General features: G+C 39.4%; 1 protein-coding gene across 1 annotated transcript; it reads left to right on the plus strand.

Annotated features, from left to right (window-relative positions):
• The first annotated feature begins 1615 nt into the window (after positions 1 to 1615).
• Positions 1616 to 13195, plus strand: LOC120474884 (uncharacterized). The gene is made up of 3 exons (XM_039665510.2): positions 1616 to 1765; positions 11786 to 12091; positions 12489 to 13195. Exons 1-3 carry the CDS (start codon positions 1711 to 1713, stop codon positions 12887 to 12889), a joined length of 762 nt encoding a protein of 253 aa, XP_039521444.2. The 5' UTR covers positions 1616 to 1710; the 3' UTR covers positions 12890 to 13195.
• Positions 13196 to 26233: the final 13038 nt, after the last annotated feature.

Raw genomic sequence — 26233 nt, forward strand, 5'->3', positions numbered from 1 at the left:
AACCCGGAAAATTCCGTGTTTGGCGGGGAAAGAGTTAATAAGCAGAGTGTACACTCGTTGTGCACCCGCCTAATAGGCGCATATTACTAATTCGTCCTTTAAATAACAACAAAAAACAAACGTATATTTCAGTTGCCTCAAAATAGCAACGCACCAACAATGCACCAGAACACACTTCGTTTTCAGACCAGCAGCCCATGGGCGCACAGATGGTCGCAAATACATTTGCTATTTAAACAACGTGGCGCAGGACGTGAAAATCATAACTGCGTCGGGCTGAAACTAGCCAAGCACAATTGCACCGAGTATATGATAGTTTTGTTTATTTTCGGTGTCTTTAACACTTGTTATGCAGTTTATGCATTATTTAAAAGTATTTAAAAAAAAAAATATATATATATATATATATATATATATATATATAAATTTGTCATAGTTGCAAATCTAGTCAGAAAAGTTTTGTAAACGTATACCCTGAAATGCAATGTACAGATTTTGATAAAAGCATCTGCCAAATGCATTAATGCGAATGAAGTTTTTTGACATTTTCTCACTGAGAACTGGTTCTCAATAACTCTATCCAGTTTGTTTGAGTGTTGGGTTTCTTTTTGACTTGGAGCCAGATGAGTGAACCTCTGTAATATGAGTAATAGCACAATTCCCCCTCTATCCTGGGAAGACAGATGTCTCCCAGAGAGCATGTGTTTCTGGATGCCTTCCACTTTGAGAGATTAGTTACACAATGATTCATGTTTGCATCTATAAAGCAAAGGGGCAAAGACATGAACCCCTAAAGGCATTATGACGTAACTCAAACATAATACAAAGACACTTTATATAGTTATATTTCTGCGCAGAAGATCTGAACACAATCACTGAATGCTAAATCATTCCACCAAGGCACATCAGCTTTATGTCCTGAATTGCCCAAGCCTGCCAATTCAGCACACATGCCAATATAGAACATTCAGGTGGTGTTAAAGTGACAGATAAATGTAGGAGGCAGAGTTTGTGTCTCAGTCACCCGTGATTTGTGTCTGTAAACAAATGTCTCTGCAGCCCTGATCATGATCTCCACTGTTATACTTTATATTTAAAAAAAATAATATTGAAAACATGTCAACTCAAGTAGGCAAGACTTAGCATTTTTGTAAGAGTTCCAAAGATTCTGCCTGGGCCTGCTGGTTGAGTTTCTGTGTTTGAAACAAATCCATTAAGGAGATAAATTCATTACACAAGAGTTGAGTAATGCTTTGGTTACTGCCACTGGTTCCAGTAGAGTTTACTTTTGCCTTCTAAAAAGGTCAAAATCATATTATAAATGCGGTAGCATTCCATAGGCTAATGAAACACAATGAGGTGTTGGATTTTTGAGAGAATCTCTTAGGTCAAAAGGATGGGAGATATATAAATATGCCATGTAGTCCCTTTATTTCATGGATTTTTCTAGAAAAGCTGAGACACGGACTAATAACAAATATGTTTGTTCTTTGAAATCCCCTTTTTAACCCAAAGAGGGATAGTCAGGACAAAAAGATAGAAGAGAGGGGTGAACAAAACTTGCCATACAGGGTGGGCAAGCGACTACTTGTTGTAGCTTTAGGAAAAAATTCTCCTCTTTATAGTCAGTGTAGGAGTGTAGACCGACACTGCAGAAACTTTCCTCTTCCACTCACACCATATCTACCAACTTCGGAAAAACAAAAAAAGATGTTAGTCATTTTGGCATTTTTAACCACTCTCCTGATATCAGGAAACACTGAAGGTAAGACGTTTCAGACATTTAGTTCTTCATAAATTAATTAAAGAATTTCCTTGCATAAATGTATTATAAATGTAACGGATTATGGTTCACCAAATTACTTTAAAGTAGTACACTTATTTTGATGATGACTTGATGGCTAACATGCTAAAAAACAAAACACTAAAGTCCAGGATTACAATTTTAACTGCTATGTGGTTTTTGATATTATAGTTAAAGATCAATATATTTTAAATCAACCAAATTGCAAATTCATTCATTCATTCAATTATATTCAAAAATACATGACATACACGTTTCAATAGATATTGCATTAAAGTATATTTTAAGCCTGTCAGTACACGGTTTTACACAAAACAGACTAATATGATATCACATAAAGGTGAACTGTGCACAGCAAAATTCCCAGTGTTAAATTAACACTGAGAGTTTGAATTATATAAGCAGAGTGGTAAATGAACACTGAAGCAGTGTTAAAGTTAATGAGATAATTAAGTGATCGATTGAGCATTATTGAAGACACCTGATGTTAACAAGCAAAATCTCTGAAGGAGAAAACCGTAATTTTTAAGTCACTATTATGGAGATCAGTGGTTTGGTGGTTTGGGCTCTTGACCCTTAAATCATTAACTTTAGATTTGTTTGGCTGCTGTATGTGAGTTATAACAACCAGATGAACAAATAGACAAGTGATCTGATGGTGTTGGTTGTGTTTGTAACATAATCATTAGTTGACCTGAATCGCTGAACTCATCAAGAGCATAAATTCTGAGTTAAATTTACCTTATGGATTTTAGCAGCATGGTCATTTTAGAACATGCAATTTTTAGCCTTTTCAATGAAATCCAAATGATCAAATAAAAAAAATCCAAAAAATATTTTATGTGGGCACACAGAGACATCAATAATTAGCGTATCAATCTCAGCAATGGTGACAAACAGATCACCTCTGAACAAAAGCTCATTATTTATTCATGCAGTAATGCATAATGGGAGCCATGAATGAGTTTTGATTGGTGGCACCCAGAACCCAAAAAACAACCTGCTTTATAATTGTCACCATTGTTGAGATTTACAGGCTAATTATTGATTTCTGTGTGTTAAAAAAATTGTATAAGAAAAACTTTTAAGAAATTAGTTTGACTACACCATAAACGTTAAAAGTATTATGCTGTACAAGGTCACTGCTATATAATTAATAAAGTAAACCTAACTCAGAAATTAGGCTCTATATGAGTTCAGTGATTCAGGTCAAATGATTGTGAAATAATTCAAATAATTAAGGGTCAAGAGCCCAACTAAAGCAAACACTGATCACCATAATGGTGACTTAAAAATTCTGGTTTTCTCCTTCAGTGATTCTGCTTGTTATCATCAGGTGTCTTCAATTATGCTCAATCATCACTCAAATATTCACTTAATTATCTCATTAACTTTAACACTGCTTCAGTGTTCATTTAACACTCAGCTCAGAGTTTATATAATTCACACTTTTCAGTGTTAATTTAACACTGGGGATTTTACTGTGTAGTCCCACATAAGAGGGTCAAAAATCACTCTAATGTTTAACTAATTTCATTAAATATAAATTTAAACTATAATACATTTTTACTTAATTAAAATCAATATTAAATTGTGCTAATTCAGTTTATACATTCACCTCACACTTAAGTATTGTTATGGTGCAGGAAAGGGAGGAGGAGCAGAGGATAGGGATCGTTACACGACACCAGTTCCAGCTAAAAATGACAAACTTTTTTTGGCTGTTCGTTTAATGATAATGGTGTTTTGGAGGCCTGAAAATGCATTTTTCAACTTGTAAATTGTAAAAAATGCAACTTTTGAAACTGGGTTTTATAGTGCAAGTTTTTGAAAACAATACTGTTATTGTCACACTGTGGTTTCCTCAGGAACAGACTGAAGATTACGATTATACATACAAACTCAAACTTTAATACTAGTAATCTGGAACAAGCTGACATGCATGGAAAACACACATAAACACAACAGAGATCAGACAAGGACTGATAGAAAGGGTGCATCTTAAGCCTAGTTCACACTACATGATTTGCAAATCCCGATTTGCGAAGCCCGATTTGCAAATCGTTGAGCTCGCTGGCAGGTTATCGCGTGAAAATCGTGGGGTATTAGCGGATAATGAACACTCGCCAATCTGTTAGTATGAAAAAGCCAACAATGCATCAAAGACGCTCGCAGACACGTCACCGAACCAAAAACGTGGTTTGTAGACAAGATAGAATCGTTGTGTAACAGAGTTGCCGTCAACTTGTGTAGTGCGTTACCTCCTGTTGCGGATCAGTCATGTTGTGTCGCGTGGTGTGAACAGCTAAACAACTTGAACACTCCTGATTTCACAGAGAGCAAGTAGTGTGAACTGTGTTAAAATCATGTAGTGTGAACTAGGCTTTAGCAAACGGAAACACGATAACTAATCATACACAGCTGGGACAAATGCACTTAATGATAGTAGAAATGAAGGAGTGGCGGGAAAAGAACAAAGGAAAACAGGAACCAATCAAAACAAACTAAAAGTTCAAACATACACTGACACATGACTGTTATATGCTGTGTCCGAAATCACCCAGTACTTACTATATAGTGGACTATATAGTGAGCTCGCCATTTTGTAGTGCTGTCCGAATGTATACTGATGATTATTATACCCTATACAGTCCACTCAATGAATCCCGACGCATCCTGAATGCATTTTTAAAAGTAGTGCACTAGGGAGTTGTGGTTTGAGTGGAGATTTCAGACACAGCGATAGTCTCCATTTAAACTACAAAAACGTGAATTTTTTGAAAACTGTCATCATGCGAATGCGTATTATGTGTTCAGTTTATAGGTGCATAGTGTTTCTTTATAAAGTGACATCGCCAACTACTGACCTGGCATAAATAATATGGCGCTTTTAATCGTTTTCGTGGACCCGTGTAAACAGTGATCGTTCTGACAATGTTGTCGTCTGTACACAAAAAATGCAAGGGAAAAACTTTTCTATTTTTAATACAGCGTTGTTGTGTAAACATACCCTAAATTGCAGAAGTTTTACTTTTATTTCTAAAACAGACAATACAAGACAAAGGGTAGAGTAACCGAGGGCTGAAAAGACTAAATGAGGAACCCAACGAGACACAGGTGAACATAACCAATGAGTAACAATAGTAACAAAAGAGCGACCAAGGGAACTAAGCAAGCAGGAACTAAACACAGATAGAAAACTCCAACCCGATCTCACGACCAAATCGTACGAAATCGACGCATGATTAAAAAGTGTCGAATTCGTATTAATTAGTACGAATGACCTACCCCTTAACCCGCCCCTAAACCTAACCATCACGTGGGTTTATACAAATTGTACAAATTCATACGAGTGAGGTCATACGAATTAGTATGAATTAGAAACTTTTTAATCATGCGTCGATTTTGTACGATTTGGTCGTGTGATCGGGTTGGAGTTTTCTATCTGTGTTTAGTTCCTGCTTGCTTAGTTCCCTTGGTCGCTCTTTTGTTACTATGGTTACTCATTGGTTAATTGATTATGTTCACCTGTGTCTCGTTGGGTTCCTCATTTAGCCTTTTTAGCCGTGAGATAGCGTAGAAAACTCGGGAACCAAGGCCCTGTTTACACGAGAATGCTCGCGGGGGGGGCGCTGTTGGACACCAAGCATGTAGGACGTGTCTCCCTTTTGCTCCGCGAGTTTGTTATATTATATAAAATTAACACAGTTTATTTTCACTAAATTGACTGGTGTCCACTTGCGACAAGTACCGGGTCAGTTTTGTTGTGTTTTAGGCGAATTTCCATCGACCATGTCAGCTGCACGTGGAAACTCAGCTCGCTCAGGCCGTGCTAAAGCCTCTCCCTCGAGTGAGCCCGCATCTCCGCCGAAAGTGGTCACGGTCCCCGACTGCGCGCCCAATTTGGATCACCTACGGGTTATGCTAGATCAGTTAAAAGGGGACATTTGCGAAAAAATAGACTCGCTGTCTTGCGAGCTTCGAACGGACATTTCTTCGGTTAGAGAGGAGCTGAGACACGCAATTGAACCGATGCAGCAAAAACTTAACTCTCATGATCAAACCATTACAGAGTTGCAGCGCGCGTGCACTGATCATAGCGACCTGCTATCTTCACTGGATTCTACAGTTTCCACGCTGAAAGCCGAGGTTAAACTGCTGGCTGACAAATGTGAAGACTTGGAGGGTAGAGCTAGGAGAAACAACATACGGCTGTTGGGTGTGCCGGAGGGGGCCGAAGGTGGTCGCCCAACCGAATTTATTGCACAGCTGCTGATGGACTCGCTCGGCCTGGGGGAATTGCCCTTACTCGACCGCGCGCATCGCACTCTCCGACCCAAGCCCAGTGACGGTAAACCACCCCGACCCTTTGTGATTCGTGTGCACTTTTTCCACGTGAGGAATGACATTTTGCGCCGGGCTCGCGAGGCTTCTCTTCTCCATCGAGGCAAGAAACTGTTTATCTTCCCTGATTACACTTTGTCTGTTGCAAATAAACGCGCTGCATTCACGGACGTCAAACGTCTATTACATTCGTGTGCTGGAGTGAAGTTTGGATTGAGGTTTCCCGCGACTTTAAAGATCACTCTTCCCGGTGGAAATACACACACCTTTGAGGACCCAGCCACTGCAATGGACTTTGTCAAGGTGAACTTAAAGTCTGGTGTCTCTTCTGAGGCTACAGTTTGAATGCGTCTGGCAGTTTGCTTGGTAACTGGCTTCTTCTTTTAAGCTGCTTCTGATCTGATCTTAAGCTGCTTCAAGTTCGTGTCACTTGGACTTAAGTAACTTTCCATATTTTGCTACTGTGTTTTGTTTATATATTTTTTTTATGCTTTTTTTACAAACTCGCACGAGCACTACTGGTTTGTGCCGTTAACGGAGCGTGTTAGGATGTTTTTGTTAGTTTGTGCGATTGGCTTGCGTCTTATTTGGGAAGACGCTTCAGCTCGTGGGGTGGTGGGTGGGAGGAGTTCTTCGTTTTTCTTTCATTGTGTGTTTTGTGTTTTGTCTAATCAGGTCGCCCATGTTTTAATTTATTTCTGTGTCCGGTATACATTCCATGCTGCAGTGTACACTAATACTTGACTGGTATGCAGCACTCTAGGATGCCTCGACAATCAGGGACAGGACTCAAATTTGTTAGCTGGAATTGTAATGGTCTAAATCAGCCGATTAAACGTAGCAAAGTTCTTCACCATCTTCAGCAATTAGGTGCCCATATTGTTTTCCTTCAAGAAACTCACTTAAAATCTTCCAGCCATATTAGATTGAAGGGGAGATGGGTCAGTCAAGTTTTTCATTCTAGTTTTAATTGTAAATCTAGGGGTGTTGCGATTTTGATTCACAAATCGGTTCCTTTTGTGTGCTCAAATGTAATTTCTGACCCTAATGGAAGATTTGTGTTTGTAACCGGTCAGCTATATAGTAATTCTGTGATTCTAGCTAATGTTTACGGTCCAAATTGGGATGATGACAACTTTTTCCACCATTTGTTCGCCAAATTACCTGACATGTCCACACATCTACTTATTATGGGGGGTGACTTCAACTGTTGGCTTAATCCAGTATTAGATCGCTCTTCTACTAGACCAGGAGTGCCCTCGAAGTCTTCAAAGACAATTTTATCCTTTATGGATGAGTTCAAGGTCTCTGATCCATGGCGCTTTCTTAATCCGTCTGGTAAATTGTATTCTTTTTTCTCTCATGTACATCACTCCTTTTCTCGTATTGATTATTTCCTCCTGGACAACCGCCTTCTCCACTCTGTTCAGTCTTGCTGTTATGATACTATTCTAATATCTGATCATGCCCCTACCACACTGGAGTTATTCATAGAGGAGCGCGAACGTATATGCCCCTCATGGCGTCTTAATACGCGCCTGCTATCTAATGAGGATTTTGTTAAGTTTGTTTCTAATCAAATTGATTTTTTTCTTACGACCAACAGTACCCCAGGGATCTCAGCCTCCCTTCTTTGGGAGACTTTGAAAGCATATATTAGAGGTGAAATCATCTCATACAGCAGCTATGAGTACAAACAAAGGAAAAATAAATTAAAGGAATTGAGACTGCGAATCTCCCAGCTTGATAATATCTATGCTGCCTCCCCATCCCCCAACATATATAAGGATCGTCTCTCTCTTCAGGCTGAGTTTGATGTTCTTTCTACTAAAGAGGTTGAGGAGCTCTTATTTAAGGCTAAATATTGCTATTATGAATCTGGGGACAAGGCAACCAAACTTTTGGCCCATCAGCTTCGACAGGCTTCCTCCTCTCAGCAAATTTCACAAATCAATACTCCTTCTGGCATCACTACCGATCCCAAAAAAATTAATGATCAGTTTAAACAGTTTTACTCTTCTTTATATACTTCTGAGGTTGGGTCTGATCTGTCTGCCCTGGATAATTTTTTTGATTCACTGGAGTTGGTTAAGGTTGATGCTGATATTGCTGAGCAGTTAGAGGGCCCAATCACCATTGATGATCTTAAACGGGCAACATTTTCTATGCAGTCAGGAAAGTGTCCAGGCCCGGATGGTTTTCCAACGGAGTTTTACAAGATCTTTTTCGACAAATTAGCACCATTGTTGATTGAAATGTTCAATGAGTCTCTTACTCTTTCTAAATTACCTCAGACTCTAAATCAGGCATCCATATCATTACTCTTAAAAAAGAATAAGGACCCTCTTTCCTGCTCAAGTTATCGTCCAATTAGTCTTTTATCTGTAGATGTAAAACTTCTGTCCAAATTATTAGCTATGCGACTGGAATCAGTTTTGCCTTTGATTATCTCTCCTGATCAGACAGGTTTTGTCCGGAGCAGACACGGGTTCTTTAACCTCAGACGACTTCTTAATGTTGTTTATAATCCTTCTACATCAACGGGGCCGGAAGCCGTGATCTCATTAGATGCGGAGAAGGCTTTCGACAGAGTGGAGTGGAACTATCTTTTCTACGCTCTGGAAAAATTTGGTTTTGGCCAGGAGTTCATCTCTTGGATTAAGTTGCTCTATTCTTCCCCTGTTGCTTCAGTTAGAACTAATGACACACATTCAGAGTATTTCCCTTTGCACCGCTCCACTCGTCAAGGCTGTCCTCTGAGTCCTCTCTTATTTGCTATTGCTATTGAACCTCTGGCTATTGCACTTCGTTCAGAGCCACGCATCACTGGAATCACTAGATATGGTCTTGAACAGAAGGTTTCCCTTTATGCCGATGACCTTTTACTATATGTGTCCAATCTCTCTATCTCAATTCCAGCTGCTCTTGGCATCCTTAGTTCATTTGGTCAGATTTCAGGGTATAAACTAAATTTGGACAAGAGTGAGCTGTTTCCTTTGAACCCAGGTGCTCACAATGCTGCTCAGGGTTTCCCATTTAAAATTGTTCCTTCTGGCTTTAAATACCTTGGTATTCGGATTTGTGACCGATTCAAAGATTTGTTTGATTATAATTTTGCCCCTTTGTTAGATCAGATACATATGGACTTTCAACGGTGGTCACTGTTACCTCTCTCCCTCGTGGCCAGGGTCAATTCGGTTAAGATGAATATCCTCCCCAAATTGTCTTACCTCTTCCAGTGTATACCTATCTTTCTCCCTCAGTCTTTTTTTCGCAAATTGGACAAATTAATCAATGAGTTTATTTGGAACGGGAAGGTCCCTCGTATGCGCAAGGAGCTGTTGCAGAGACCTAAGAACCTTGGGGGCTTGGCCCTTCCTAACTTGAGGTTTTATTACTGGGCTTCCATCCTCAGAGTTATTCAGCTTTGGATTTCTCTAGAGGGTGCACCAGTTTCTCCTACATGGTTGAGTATGGAGACGTTTTCTGTTAAACCTGCTTCATTGACTGCTCTCGTCCACGCTCCTCTTAGCTTTTCTTCCTCCCTTTTTTGCAATAATATCTTAGTTAAATCAACTGTAAAAATTTGGAAACAATTTCGACGCTATTTTGGTTTACAGTCCTTCTCTTTCCTAGCACCTTTATCAGATAACCCTGTTTTTCACCCTTCCTTAATCGATGGGGCTTTTTCTTTGTGGTCTGATTACGGCATCAAGACATTTAGGGACTTGTTTATTGCGGGTACATTTGCATCCTTCCAGCAACTCTCAGAAAATTTCAATTTGCCAAGGCAGCATTTTTTCAGATATCTTCAAGCTCGAAGTTTCATTCGCAGTCTTAGCCCCAACTTCCCGAATCTCCCAGAGGCCTCTCCAATCGATTCATTTTTAACCCCATTGCCCACCATTAAGGGTTCTATTTCTTATTTATATAACCTCATTTTTTCTTTGCAGCTCACTCCGCAGCATAAAATCAAAACCCAATGGGAGGAGGATCTAGGGGAGGTGTTCTCGGAGGAGCTATGGGATGCCATTTTGCGTCGGGTTCATTCCTCTTCAATTTGCGCTAGACATGGTCTGACCCAGTGCAAAATTCTACATCGTACACATCTCACTCGAGTTAGGCTTTCCAAAATCTATGATGATGTCGATCCCATGTGCGTTAGATGTCGTCAGGCTTCAGCTACCCATGCCCATATGTTCTGGTCTTGCCCTTCACTTCATAATTTTTGGACACAGATATTTAACACTATTTCTGTTTGTACAGGGGTTCAATTTAATCCAACAGCATGCACCGCTCTTTTTGGGGTTTTACCTCCTACTTTGCAGCTGCCTAAATATAAAGCGGATTTTGTAGCCTTTATTTCGTTACTGGCTAGACGTTTAATCTTATTGAGGTGGAAGTCTCCCTTGCCGCCTTCTCACTCGTTCTGGATCAGGGACATTCTTCAGTTCGTGAAGTTGGAGAAAGTTAGGTGCGTGATACAGGGTTCTCATGCAAAGTTTAATAAAACTTGGGGTCCTTTTTTTACACATGTTGAGGGATTGACTTTTTCGGCTATTCCAGAGTAGCCACCCTGACTGTCTTTTAATTGTGAGGTTTCATGTAATTTTTTTTATTTTTTATTATTATTATTATTATTTTTCAATGTGATTTAGTAGCATGCTGGGATGTTTTTTTTCTTCTCTCTCTCTGTAAGCGAGTATATTAAGCTCTTATTTAGCAGTGGGTGATCATTTTGTGTTTTTTTTTTTTTTTTTTTTTTTTCTGTTTTTCCTTTCTTGTAAGTTGTACTTGACACTGTTTTGATTCTCGAATTGTTATCACTTTATTTTGATATGTCGCTGGAAAAAAACAATAAACAAATGTTTAAAAAAAAAAGAGAATGCTCGCGGGTGAAAACGTAAAAATATTTTATCTGATGTGCCTTTCGTTTACACGGCGGCGGTGTTTTTTAGGCTTAAGAACGCAAAAAAGTGAAACCACCCTCCAGAGTGGAAATCTTAAAAACGCTCCACCGTCGCATTCCCGCGTAAACGGTAAAAACGCAAAAGTCTGCTTGACAGTGAAGGTTGTACGCAGGTGCGTGGACTTGGTGGTGTTGTGTGGCAGTGCTTCACATCGCCACCTAGCGGCCTGGAGTGCATACTACATTGCGAAACGCTTGTCTAAACGCAGAATGAAAGTGAAAGTGATAACGCAATGCCACTTTTCCGTTTTCTCTTCAGAATCGTTACCGTTTAACCATAGCCTAAAGGAAACGACATGATTTTACAAACATATTTTACTTCTGCAATGAGTTTTTTCAGATACTAAAGTAGCTCCTTTTCACAAGGCACTACTACACTACTAAATTTCTCTTTATAATAACTTATGTATGACTGCAATGTTTGAAGGAAATGTTCATGCTGTTAACAATGTAATTGTTTAGCATTTAAATTTTTACCACATAGCACAGATTAAAAAAAAAATTAAAAATTAGATTTAAAAAACACTAAAAATTTGAAAGCCTTTGATTTTCTTTTTGATGTTCAACCTTTGAAATTCAGTTTTAGTATTGTGCTTAGCATATATTAAGTTGTCTGAAGGCATAGAAATGTTTCACCCAATGCTAACATTGCTTTCTGACACATGCAGATGAAAAGGTGCTGGCTGCTTTCCCAAACCAGACAATGAACTGCAATGAGAGGACTGTCTTACAGTGCAACATCAGCAAATCAATGGAGTTGAACATTGTTAAAATATTCTGGAAAAAACAATCAGAAGAAGGTTTTAAATGTGATCCAACATCAAGTAACAACCCTCCAGGATTTGAGTGCAACTACACAAGGGAAGCATTAACATTAACTATTTTACATCCTACCCCAGCAAACATAGATGTGTATTTTTGTTGTATAAGGGCGGACTCTACACATGGATCAGAGAAAATCAACGTTTCTTTAGGTCAGTTCATTGATCCATTATTATTATGATCATTTCGCAGTACAAAGTTGCGTGCATGATGCATATTTTAATGAATTCATGAATGTTTGGATGTACGAGTGAATCGATTAATTAAAATGTAGAAAACTTTACATCCCTTTGAGAAACTTAAAAAGTAATATTTTAAAAAACAATTCAACATAAGTTTAAAATGTGTCAACTTTCTTTGTATTTTGTAAAACATTTGTATTCAAATTAACAAAATACATTTTATTTTGGAAAACAAAAACATCATAGAAGAGGGTCATTTTCAAGTCATTGTTCGTATGAATTTAATTTTTTTTATAGATCTGGTCACAAAAACTGGGCATCACATCATTCACCCTGGTAACTTGTGTTTGTAAATGTATTTTCGCAGGAAAGTGCAGTGGAGAATTCTCAACAACTATGACTGGGCCCGGACAAATGGAATGTAGCTTTAATAGTGTGTATCCGGACGGAATAATAAACTGGTTCCATTACGACAGGAACGTGACTTCCAACTCTAAAATCACAAGCCTGAAGAACTCTGATGGAACATTCAACATCTCAAGTATCCTAAACATCCCAGACAATGAAGTGAGATATAACTGCTCTCTGTGGAAAATCAAAAATGGACGATACCTTAAAGATCAAGAGTTTGAAGTGGAAGTTGGTGTTGGTGTTGTTTTTGGTGTTGGTTCCAGACAAGGTAGCAGCACCAGTACGCAGCATTGTTTATCATGGACTCTTCTCCTTCTTGCCCTTATGTTTTCATTGAGAACCTGGTTGTCTTTATAATCTTATTTCACAAGACCTGATAAAATAACCAAAGATTGGGTGGGTTTAAATAATTGAAATTTGCAAGATAGGCTGATCATCTAATCAATGTTTTCAGTGGATGAACTGTCTGCCATGCAGAAAATCACTGAAGTTGGTCTATTGGAAGTCTATTGGCAGCCCATAAAACAAAGTTATGAAATTTGGCACACTGAACGGTTTGGGAATAAATCCTTTCAGTTATGCAGAGAAACATTGGTCAAAAAATTGGTCAAACTTCATGTCCGCCATTTTGATTTGATTTCAAAATAAAAAAAATTCAGACTCCTCATAGAATGTTTGTCCAATTGTCACCAAAATTGAATCGTATCATCTTTAGACTGCGCTTACAAAAAGTTGATAGATGAATCAAACAAATATGAGACATGATTCCAAAATCAATTTCAGGCTGAATCTCCGCATTGCTTTGACATATTGACACCAAACTTTATACATTTCATTGTCACCTCCCTCTGACTGCTAACACAGTCTCATCCCAAGAAGTCATATAACTGACGTCTTGGGACGTCTTTTGACCATACGTCAACATCCGCCTTTTTAGGGTACCCTTAAACGTCGGTTATTGACGATCCCGGGCCGTCATACAACTGACGCTTTACCTTTAACGTCGGTTAGGTGACGGAGTAGGTTTAGGGGTAGGTTTAGGTCTGGGGTAGGGTTAGGATTCGATAACGTAATCTAACTGACGTTTAAGGGGGCCCTAAAAAGGCAGATGTTGACATATGGTCAAAAGACGTCCCGAAACGTCAGTTACATGACGTCTTGGGATCACACCACATACATTTTGTAACAGTGCCACCTGTTGGTCAAAAGTGGTAAGACATTAAATCATATACTAGTAACTGTATTATATTTTTCAGCCATTTTGCCTAAAATCATCTTAATATGTCTTTACCTGCTGATTGATGCAGTTGGTCTGACACCCCCAGCCATGTTGGTATGACTTATTTTGAGGTGAGGGATACGTTATTCTTTGAATGGGTAGTCTTCATAGAAACTAATTCAACCTCCTAAAGAGAAAGAAAGGGGAGTGCAGGAAGACTAAAAACTGTTAAAAATGTGACTAGAAACATAAACTAGTTTCTGGTTGTGGTACTGTAGCTGTTGATTTGGTAGCTCATGTTTTCTAACTGCAAATAGAGTCTAACTATATATTATCAAACAATTTACATAAACTACTGGCTAGGGTCAACTAAATTGTTAAAACGTTGGTAAAAACTTACCAAACACTGCGCCTGAGAAACACTGGCATAAATGGGGCTCAAAGCTGGAACTCTTCACAGACATCAACAATCAGCATTTTTCACAACCAGTATATGAAACTCAACAATGGTGATATTATTTGTGCTGCAGTGCATGATGAGAGCCATCATACAAAACTTAATCATGGCTCCCAGCATGCACTGTGGCATTAATAAATTATGAAGCTGAATTATTTTACTCTCTCTCTCCTTAACTATTTCAATCGTATTCCATGATTCAATCTCTCGCCATATGCGAGAAACTGTCTATACGTTTGAATGGCAATATTTCGTTTTCGGGGTAGTTTGTTAGATCTTTTCCAAATCCAATTATATGGCTTCACACACACACATTCACACCTACAGACAATTTAGCATCTCCAATTCACCTACACTGTTTTGGATCTCCCGAAAGGGCTCCTGGCTAGACAGAGACTCGAACCAGAGCTTGCTGTTAGGCGACACTGCTACCCACTGAGCCTTGCTATTCTTTTACTATTTATATTTCAATATTTGTTGATCATTGTCACCATTGTAGAGGTTTGTTGATGTCTAAGAGTTCTCTTTTTTTACATAAAAGATGTTATATACTGTATATATTTTAAATTTCTGTGTTAATGCATTGCAATACTACTGTATTTCCATTACAAAGGTTGAATTTATTTGTGGGTGTTTTTCTATTCATGAATGCTTCTACTTTTTAAGTCAGTTATGACTTCACAGACACAACTACAGAAAATGCAGTTATCTAAATCACTTTAATGCAGTCATTTACTACCCTTCAAGCAGACATGTTGATCTGTTTTTTTCATTAATCTCTTTCTTTGTCATAGAAATGTTCTCTGAAACGGCTATATATAACTGCACACATTAAGCCAATATAATGGTGACTTCAAAAAATCTATTTAGATGTCTGTTTAGAAAAAAAAAATGATTAAAGAAAATATCGAATACACATTATGCATCAATTGTCCATGTACCTTTGTGTGACAAATGCTGTCAGCTTTTCTATGAGAAAAAATGAGGTCTTCCACAAGCTGGTGCTTGGTGGCATTGAGTTGCTTTCAAATATCAGTTAGGAAAGCTGTGCAAACTATTTAGCTTTGTGATTGAATTGTTTCTCCTTGTTTAATTCTGTATTTATTTTTTGGATTTATTTTTTTGAAAAAAAAAAAGAAAAAAAAGCTGTTGGTAAAATTATATACATTCTTTTAATGCAGATTTTGGCTTTTAATAATCAAAGATAATCAAATTTGACCATTGTTTCTTAAATTGGAAAGCAAATCACTGTAAAACTGAATAAGTCACAAACATACAGTGCATATAATGTTATTGAAGAGTGTTGTACCTCTATCCACTGAATGAGTTGACATGACTTGTCTTTTTTGTCACTTTTTGACATCATGCCCATACACACCGATCAATGATGCCTTCTTTCTCGACTTCACTAGCCACCACAACGATTTCCATCTGAAATCCCAGAAGTACTCAAACACCCTCATATGCTTCATGTGATTTTCTCTAGTCCGTTTCAATACTCCTAGAAGTTTCATGCAGTTTTACAAAACCCCACTAGGAGGCAGATTCACTCTTCACTACATTTATCACTGGCATTATGGTTCTCAACTGGTTTTGCACCAGGATGCAGATTTTACGACCCAACACAGTAACAAAATAATGAATGATGACTTGATGATGCCTACCACAAAATATATAAGAAAGGTTTTCTCTTCTTAAAACGAATGAAATTTGATTTAAGCTTATTTGCTCATTTCAAAAGTAGGTAAAATTAGTGTTATTTAAAAAGTATATCAACTTTAATTCAAGGTGCAATGGCACAAGAAAAACAAAGAAAGGAATTGCATATGGCTCCAGATGGCAACAAAAATTGGGCCAAGTCTGGTTTAGTATTTAGCAATAACCTTTCGTAACGCTTTAGAATATTGGTCAGTCATTAATGATTAACTACACTTACAACACACTAACTTGTTACTACTATTAACTAACAATAAACTCTGATTAACGAATTAGAGTGTAATAGTGCTCAGTTGAATGTGGTTCACTAGCTAATCAAGTCCTGTGGTGATAGGAAAATCCTTAAGCGCATTGTGTCACGATGACTTCAGGTCACAGGTTTTATATCCGCTCTTTATGTAAAGCAACTGGCGCAGACATCCCTGTGAACTCTTCTGCACAACTGAATAATAATATATTTCCTTGTCTGGTTTGATACGGATGATGATCCAAGTTTTATTTGTTAACACACAATGTATTTAAATCGAGCAGACAGAAACACCAGCCATGGTGAACCATCTTCACTTTAGGAGGAATGATCACAGGAGGCTCTCAGGGATCATTTCATCTGGCCTGGAGCTCATGTCCTGGATAGAAGATTTATAAAAAGAAGAGCACAGTAAGAGTAAGTTGGTACCAGAGATCTTCTTTAAACAGATAGTAAGATTATAGACTCTAAGTACAGTAAGCATTAAATCATGCAAACAGCACTCATGCATGGGAGACTCATCATCATCAAAGTGAGACTGAGCATGACCCTGGCAGAGTCTCAAGATGCAGCCACACGAACAGCTCCTCCCAGACTGGCAACTGGGAAGAAGTGGACCCCAGCTGAATGTGGTAGAGCAAGCAAAATCCGCTCTCAGACATGGAGACGTAGTGGGACAGGTGCAGCCAGGAAGAGTTGGGTTTGGACTTGGGACAAGTCGACCTACATGGCACAAGGCAATACCTGCAGAGAGGTGAAGGCACCAACAGGAAGCCGAGAGATGTGCAAAGGAAGTGTAACAGGCCATGCAGGGCCAGTGGACTACCTGGGAAAACCTGGAGCAATGCAAGCTCACTTGGAGAGATCTGTAGGAGATGGAAGGAAGCCAAATCAGCTTAATCATCCGGGCCACCTACAATGTTCTTCCTACACCCACGAATCTTTACCAATGGGTTGGAGAGGATCCAGCATGCCCTCTCTGCCAAACTCCGGCAACTCTCAGGCACATCCTCACCGGCTGCAATATCAGTCTGTCCCAACGCCATTACACCTGGAGGCACAACCAAGTCCTGCGCCAACTGGCTGTTATTCTAGAAGGCGATCCTCCATCAAATGCCTTCCTCACCCAACAGCCGGACACTCATCCATTATCCTTGTGAGAGCAGGGCAGTGCCCAGTGAAACCAACTACAAGAGTGGATAGCACCCTCTTGGAACCGCATGGGACTGGAAAATGGAAGTGGACCTAGATCAGCAACTCAAGTTTCCACCTGAGATTTTAACAGTCCGGTCTCATCCCAAGGCGTCATCTAACTGACGCTTTTGATCATGCGTCAACATCCGACGCATATGGGCCAGAAGGCGCCTCCTAGTGGTCTAATCCTAACCCTACCCCAGACCTAAACGTACCCATAACGGAAACGTCTCATATTGACACTAAAGGGTGCCATGTGCGTCAGATTTTGACGTGTGATCAAAAGCGTCAGTTAGATGACGCCCTAGGATGAGAATGCGTTGGATTTTAAACACCAATCTCAGGTCGGATCTGGTTTTGTGGTCTACTTCACAGAAGTCCCTGTTCATCGTGGAACTGACTGTACCTACCAAAAAGCTGAAGTACACTGATATAGCTTTTGAGGCAAAACAACAAGGCTGGCGTACACAGATATTTCCGGTAGAGTTTGGGTGCAGGGGATTTGTGGCCAAATCCATATCCAGGCTCCTGAAGGGGTGAGAGTTCAGGGACAAGCCATCAGATCACTGTCGGAGGTAGCAGAGCGAAGCAGCAGGTGGATCTGGATAAAGAGGAAGGACCCCAGTTGGGCTGCAAAGAACAATAAAGAGGGGTAAAAGCAGAAGGGGGCTCACCTGGGATGCCAGATGTTGCCGTTGAGCCCTCTGGGGGTGTTCGTTTATCAACGAAACACCGGTGAAGGAGGGCACTGAAGACCCTGATGATGTTCTTACCCCTCTCCCCACTTAAAACAATGAAGTGCTGATTACTAGGGATATTAACATCAAGTCCTCTGAGCTGAACATAGAGGGAAGAGGAGTCTGTCCCGTGAATACTGGTATATGTGTATTTTGTCTTGTACATTTGGCTTTTAGCTAAATTTGAATAGGAACTCTTTTAAACTGACAGCCCATTCTCACCCCCAAGGCGTCACTTAACTGACGCCTTGGGAAGCATTTGGACATGCTTCAATATCTGACGCTTTAGGCGCCCTTTAGCGTCAGTAAGATGACGCCCTAGGATCGCGTGTACCCTACCCCCACCCCACACCTAAACCTAACCGCGTCCTCTAACAGACGCTTTCCTTTACCGTCAGTTAGATGACGCCGTAGGATCGCGTCATGTAAGTGACGCTAAAGGGCGCCTAAAACGTCAAATATTGAAGCATGGTCAAAGGTGACGCCTTGGGGTGAGAATGCGTTGAAACTGAACCTGTCTTGCTATTTTAAAGGTTCTTAATTTTATTTTAGAGGTCTTCAACAATAGGCTTTAATTTTCTCATAGCATCATCTCTTTTCTTTAAATGTTTCAATAAAGGATTCAGTCTCTCTAAAACCCCATTCCCCATGCTCTGATTGGTCAGATGGCCAAATCTGTTGTTATTGGTCTACTCTGCTCTGACTTTACAATTGACTATTGCCTTGTTTCTCAGGTTAGAGGTTCAAACAATGAGTTTCATTGATTGTGGCTCTCAAAGCCCAGTATCACACAGTCACACACCTGAGCTTCTGCCGACAGAGTCCGTGTTGCCATGGTGAACGCAGGTTTCTGAATGCCTGCTACACAACAACAGCTGATTAGCTCCAGTTTATTCTCTCCAAATGAAAAACAGCACAGAAATCTGAATCTGTAATGCATTGTTCACCTTGAAATGTTATTTAACAAGAGCAACCAACACAGTCTCAAGACATATTACATATTTGTAAAGATCTTACAATTGTGTATGCTCTGTACCAGACTGATCTCATGAAGTAGCGTGTGTATGACACGGCAATTCGTATTTCCATTTTTGGCGTGCTATCAAGACGCATAATTGCCTTTCAGCGTGTTTATGAACGCCGTTGACTTAACGTTATATAAATATATGACTTACCTCAACCCTGTCCCTAAACCTAACCATCACTGGGGTTAATGGCATATATGACTGTTCCCATAGGCGGAAATCGCGGGGGGGTCGGGGGGTTCAGGACCCCCCCTATCTGAGGGTTGTCCCCCCCAAAAAACATTAAAATATGTGTATTGTAAATAATGTAATGATATGTTCTCAAAATAATTAAGAAATAAAATAACACAAATGCAAACGGGGCAATATCGAAAAAAGCGTTCTAAACATTTTGAGACCCCCCTCCCTTGCCTCACAGTGCGTTGGTCCACTGCCTCCGTCCCTTTTACCTCAGACACACACATTCCGGTGGCGGGAGAGAAAAACATAGTTTTTGAGTAGTTGTGGAACTCCAGTAAAGGGGTCGCACACCGGACGAGAAGCGTCGCGTCGCGCAGCGCCACGTCTTTAAAATTCGAACACATTATTCTCTATGAGTGTACACACACCGGCGGCGCCGTTCGGCGTCTGTCCGCGGCGCCCAGCAACGGCAGGACCGTGTTCAAAACCCTGCTGCGCCACAGAGTGCCATTTACATAGTTTTATATACAATTTAAATTATTTTTGTCTCAAATCGGTGCTGACGGATCCTGACTTCGCCCTATGCTGCAATATGCATTTAGTTTTGCATTTATTTACAGAAATCAGCTGCTTGAATGACAATTGCTGGTGTTATTGGATTTTTCAGGTTAGATTCTCAATTCATTCAGTAAACAGATGCTCTGAGGTAAAGTTTTCAGACTGCAGACTCAGGAACGATTGTTTTTAATTGTACAGTACAATAATAACTTAGAACAGACATTATCTTCATGTCATTAAACATTACAATATTGCTGGCCATACACTGGTGAGAAAGTCTGGGTGCGCTGTGCATTTAGATTGTAACGCTTTCACTGTGATTTAGACCCCGTTTACACCTGGTATTCAAATACGATCTGTATCCAGATAAGTTATCCGGATAATAAAAAACGCATGTTAATGCAAGGTGTAAACGCGTTGTGATCGGATCGTGATCGGATCTGCCTGACCACATCTGGAGGTAGTCTGGCTCGCATTGTGTCTGGATCTTTAGGACCCCGTTTACACCTGGTATTAAAATGCGATCTGTATCCAGATAAGTTATCCGGATAATAAAAAACGCATGTTAATGCAAGGTGTAAACGCGTTGTGATCGGATCGTGATCGGATCTGCCTGACCACATCTGGAGGTAGTCTGGCTCGCATTGTGTCCGGATCTTTACTAGGTGTAAACGCAATCTGGTTGTTGAAACCACATATGTATATTTTACTCCTCCCAAAAATGCTAAAAAATAAACGAGTGAGAGCGTGTTATATAGGCTATATGTCATGTTATAGCCTAGTCAGATGCGACACGCATCACCGCAGATGAGCAGCTGAGCGTCTATTCAACGTGCAAACATCGCAAATAAAAGTGAAAGTAAGTCACAGACGCAGTTAACACATCTTCAAGTAAAGAAACGAAATTATCTTACCAGGCCTGTTGCCACTCTCTCTTATTGATGTCTCTGATTTGGAAATTAGCTGATGATCAATAAAATGCCGCTCAGATCTGTTGCTTTTGGTGGCGTGCAATCCAATAAATCTGCATATAACGCAGGAGGTGAAGATCGGATTTATATCCGTTTTGCAAAAACACATTTATGTGGCCAGGTGTAAATGGAATCAGTACTTATTATCCGGATAACTTATCTGGATACAGATCGCATTTTAATACCAGGTGTAAACGGGGTCATAGTTGGTTTATATGATTTAATATAGTTAAAGAATGAGTCAATGAATGAAATGAAATCGCTGCGCTACGTGAGGAGAGTAACGTTATGTAAACAGATTCGCCGCTGGCTTAAACCAGAAAGAAATTAAGAAGTATAATGAAATGGTCTCCATGCTACACTAATAATAGTAGTAAGGCTTTCCTCTGTATTTTTTTTGCCTGTATTATTGGTGTCCACTTCAAAATTTGCTCTTGAGAATTGTTATGTTTATTGTCCCCCCCAACATTTTGATGAAATTTTCGCCCCTGACTGTTCCCTTACCATCCTAGGTAAAAAAAAGATATGACTTACCTCAACCCCATCCCTAAACTTAACCGTCACTGGGGTTAATGGCATTTATGACTGGAGATTTGACTGCGTGTACAGACACGCGGAATGACGCGGACGTTAATGGCGTTGACATACACGCATACACGCGGATAGCTCAAAATGCGTAGAGATAACACGCCACCTGACTCGAAAGTGGCGTGTATGTTTACGCAAAAGTCATGATGTCATGTTGTCTACGATCTGCAAACCCCAAGGTTTATGTTTAGACCTTCATGGTGAAAGTTCATCTACACTTACAGATTTTACGAATTCATATGAAATTGCCTTCAGAATATTTTATTTTCAGTATTTGTCAGCAGAAAATCTGAAAATTAGCTGATGGGCTTCTCACTTCTAACCTTCAATAGCTTTTTTATTCAATCCAGAGGAGATGTGCAACTCACGTATTTTAATTTTAGTCCAGGTGTGAAGTCTTCTTTTAGCATTCCACCTGAGTGGTACACGCAAGTCAAGTTCCATCATCATAAACTGGATGATATTCTGTCAGCACTGCATATAACGCAATGCATATAAATGACTTGGCAGTTAAAAGCAGAAAAAAATTAATTGGCCTATTCAGCCGTAAGGCTCTGCCTCTGTCATTCAATTCCAAGAAGTAGAGGGTGCAATCTCTCTGCAATGCAGATAGTGATTAGTTGACTGCTCAGAGCTGCATAATGTCTAAGCTATTAACAAGGTTATGTACCATATATAGTCATTAAATCAGATTCTTGCAGTTTTTAGAAAATATGGCCATTAAATATTGTGAGCTATGGTATCATTCCCCCATCCTCTAAAACCATATGAACTATCCAAGGTAAAAGAAAAAAGGCAACCCATACTATATTTAAAACAGCTTCACTTGCAGTGTTAGGTGTGGTGAAATTTTGGCTGCTGAGAGCAGGAAGGCATCAACATTTCAGAAAAATTTAAAACCTGAAATTATCAATTTTATGGCTGCACTGTAAAAACTGAAATATTGTAAAATATCATTAAACTTTTCAAATATCTGCTTTCTGTTGTAATATATTGTAATTTATTCCTGTGTGCATCATTACTTCGGTGTCACACGATCCTTCAGAAATCAGTTGATGATTTGCATTGAAAACAGTTGTGCTACTCAATGTGTTTGTGGAAACCGTCAAACAGATTGGTGTCTTTGGGATTCTTCCAAAAGATGCGCATTTGTTTGAAATATACTTTTTTGTATCACCATCTTTACCATCACATAGACAAACCATAGATGTCTGGATGATATTTAACCCACTATGGAGTTTATGGGGTTCAATTCCCTGTATTTACTTTGAAATCCAAGGTGTGTAAATAGAAAGCTCTACTGACGGCTATTGTTCTCTGTTTACTCAATTGCATAAGGTGGTAAAAGTCAACACCACTGCACTGTAAATGCCCATTAAGGATGGCGGTGAATATCCTTCTTTGACTGTCTGTCCTCTCAGTGTTGGAGGTTGTGTAATCGTTAAACTATTGCTTGCATCTCTGATTATTCCCGAGAAAACACCCCATCTGTCCTCTCTGTAAGAGCCCAGATGAATAGCGTCGTGAGAAGTTCAGTGGATTTGGCCTTTTATATTCACAACACAGTTATTGGGAACAATGCAAGATGCACTGATTGAACATGTGTGAGACTAAACAAAAGTTCACAAATGAGTCGTGTGTATTAATCAATGGACACTTCAAGAATGATCATGTGCTCGACGTGTAATGGGCTTGTCTTTGTATGTATTTTAGTAATATTGTTCACGAATCAGATTCTGAACACAAACCTACCTTGAACCTTTGTGAAATAAATCCCTGTAGAAAATCTTACATCTGCACACTTAATAATTGTCAGCACACACTCAAGTGTCTAATTTCCCCTGTTCTTCTAAATTGCATGATTGAGTCAAGAGCCTGTAAATCACAGTACAGAAACTGTTACAAGCCTTCGTTTAAATTAAAATATTAACAAGACAAGATAACAAGAGTTAAATCTACAGTATCAATAATATGAATAAATAAAGTTCAAATGGCACAGTAAGTAACATGGAAGACAGTAAACAACCAAGACCAGCAACATGTGCCAAAAAAAGAAAAAAAAAATCCATCCAAGCTTCTACAACAGCAAAAATGATTAATTGTACCTGTGCCTTATGCACCAAACAAGTGGCCAGTGGAGGACAGGCTGACCTCTAAATCAGTCACAATAATGTGCTATTAAAAAAAATGCCCGTCTCTCCAGAGCTTTCTGGTCCAGTTTTGTCCACTTTTCTTTCACTACAATACGTCCCAAATGCAATACAACAATTACCCATGCGATGGATTGTGGGGGCTGAGGTAAGCCTTTGTGATGGATATCACTGAATCATTCTGTTCAGGGAAAATGGACACTCCATACAAATGATTTTAAATCTTCCAACTGTGCCTGGTTTATTTGCCCATTTATAAACCTTCAGATCTAAGTCCTCCAGCTTGATTTGATGCAAAGAGCATCTTGTGCTTCGATAGAAATGGAAAAAATAATCTGACAATCTCTACAAAGATTTCACCATATTAACAGTTCAGAAACTTAAATGTTTCTCCAAAAAATGTTTCCTTAAAATTCATATATATATATATATATATATATATATATATATATATATATATATATATATATATATACTCACCTAAAGGATTATTAGGAACACCTGTTCAATTTCTCATTAATGCAATTATCTAATCAACCAATCACATGGGAGTTGCTTCAATGCATTTAGGGGTGTGGTCCTGGTCAAAACAATCTCCTAAACTCCAAACTGAATGTCAGAATGGGAAAGAAAGGGGATTTAAGCAATTTTGGCCATGGCATGGTTGTTTGGTGCCAGACAGGCCGGTCTGAGTATTTCACAATCTGATCTCAGTTACTGGGATTTTCACACACAACCATTTCTAGGGTTTACAAAGAATGGTGTGTAAAGGGAAAAACATCCAGTATGCGGCAGTCCTGTGGGCGGAAATGCCTTGTTGATGCTAGAGGTCAGAGGTGAATGGGCCGACTGATTCAAGCTGATAGAAGAGCAACTTTGACTGAAATAACCACTCGTTACAACCGAGGTATGCAGCAAAGCATTTGTGAAGCCACAACACACACAACCTTGAGGCGGATGGGCTACAACAGCAGAAGACCCCACCGGGTACCACTCATCTCCCAGACTGATCTCATGAAGTAGCGTGTGTATGACACGCCAATTCGTATTTCCGTTTTTGGCGTGCTATCAAGACGCATAATCGCCTTTCAGCGTGTTTATGAATGCCGTTGACTTAACGTTATGTAAATATATGACTTACCTCAACCCCGTCCCTAAACCTAACCGTCACTGGGGTTAATGGCATTTATGACTGTTCCCTTACCATCCTAGGAAAAAAACAAGATATGACTTACCTCAACCCCATCCCTAAACTTAACCGTCACTGGGGTTAATGGCATTTATCTACGCATAGCTCAAAATGCGTAGAGATAACACGCCACCTGACTCGAAAGTGGCGTGTCTGCTTACGCAAAAGTCATGATGTCATGTTGCATCTCCACTACAAATAGGAAAAAGAGGCTACAATTTGCAAGAGCTCACCAAAATTGGACAGTTGAAGACTGGAAAAATGTTGCCTGGTCTGATGAGTCTCGATTTCAGATGGTAGAGTCAGAATTTGGCGTAAACAGAATGAGAACATGGATCATCATGCCTTGTTACCACTGTGCAGGCTAGTGGTGGTGGTGTAATGGTGTGCGGGATGTTTTCTTGGCACACTTTAGGCGCCTTAGTGCCAATTGGGCATCGTTTAAATGCCATGTAAAAACATGTAGAAAGTAACCAAGCATCAATAAACTGTAGACCGACTGACACTAGAAGGAAACTAAAGGTATTTAAAGGAGTAGTTCAATGTTAAAATAACTTTTGCTGATAATTTACTCACCCCCATGTCATCCAGGATATCCATGTCATTCTTTCTTCAGTTGAAAAGAAATTAAGGTTTTTGATGAAAACATTCCATGATTTTTTCCTTTAAACACTGGGACTAATGGGATAATTAACGACACAACATGTGGGAATAATGAACTAATCATACCACGCAAAGCTAGGTCACATGGGGAACACTATGGAACGCAAGATGTAACACCAATACAAAATAAAAAAAAAATGTTTTACAGTGATGATAATCTTAATATGTCGTTTAAGAGACGATAAATCAGATCTACTTGTCCAAGAATGACATTCTTTTATTCAAAGATCTTCCCTGTTGTCCTGTTTGCTCAAACAAAGAACAAATTCATCTGGCATCCTGAAATAAACCTGAGATCTATATCTTGGCACTCTATTATTAAATATTAATTATTCTAGAACAAAGCTTTGTCTTTGTTTGCTTCATACATTTCCTCTTCATTTTATCAAGACAAGCAAACATCGTGTCAGGTGAACAGGTTTACTTTTCCCTCATATATTGAACGGCGCACATCTGACACACTTCAACTGACAAGGGCACACGCCACCTTACTACATTCATTCAGTTCATTTAGTGCTTTCATGCGGATCTTAAACCTAGTCGTGTGACCCTTTCTCGGTTTAGTGGTTAACGTCGTCAATGCTCGCATTGTAGGCCATTAATACGCCACATTAAACCAGCAAACACATCATGACCACATGACCGCTCAAACCCAAACACAGAGTCAGTATGGTTGACTAGGCTGTGTTTACTGTGGTGCAAATTCAGTCCTCCAAGGGAAGCTTTTGTTATAATGCCATTTACTCACCCTGTATAGGAGAGTTTATTTCGAGGTGTGTGTGTTTGGTAGTGAGGGCATGTTATATG

This window comes from Pimephales promelas, chromosome 3, assembly GCF_988280905.1.
Source record: "Pimephales promelas chromosome 3, fPimPro1.hap1.1, whole genome shotgun sequence".
Taxonomy (NCBI): domain Eukaryota; kingdom Metazoa; phylum Chordata; class Actinopteri; order Cypriniformes; family Leuciscidae; genus Pimephales; species Pimephales promelas.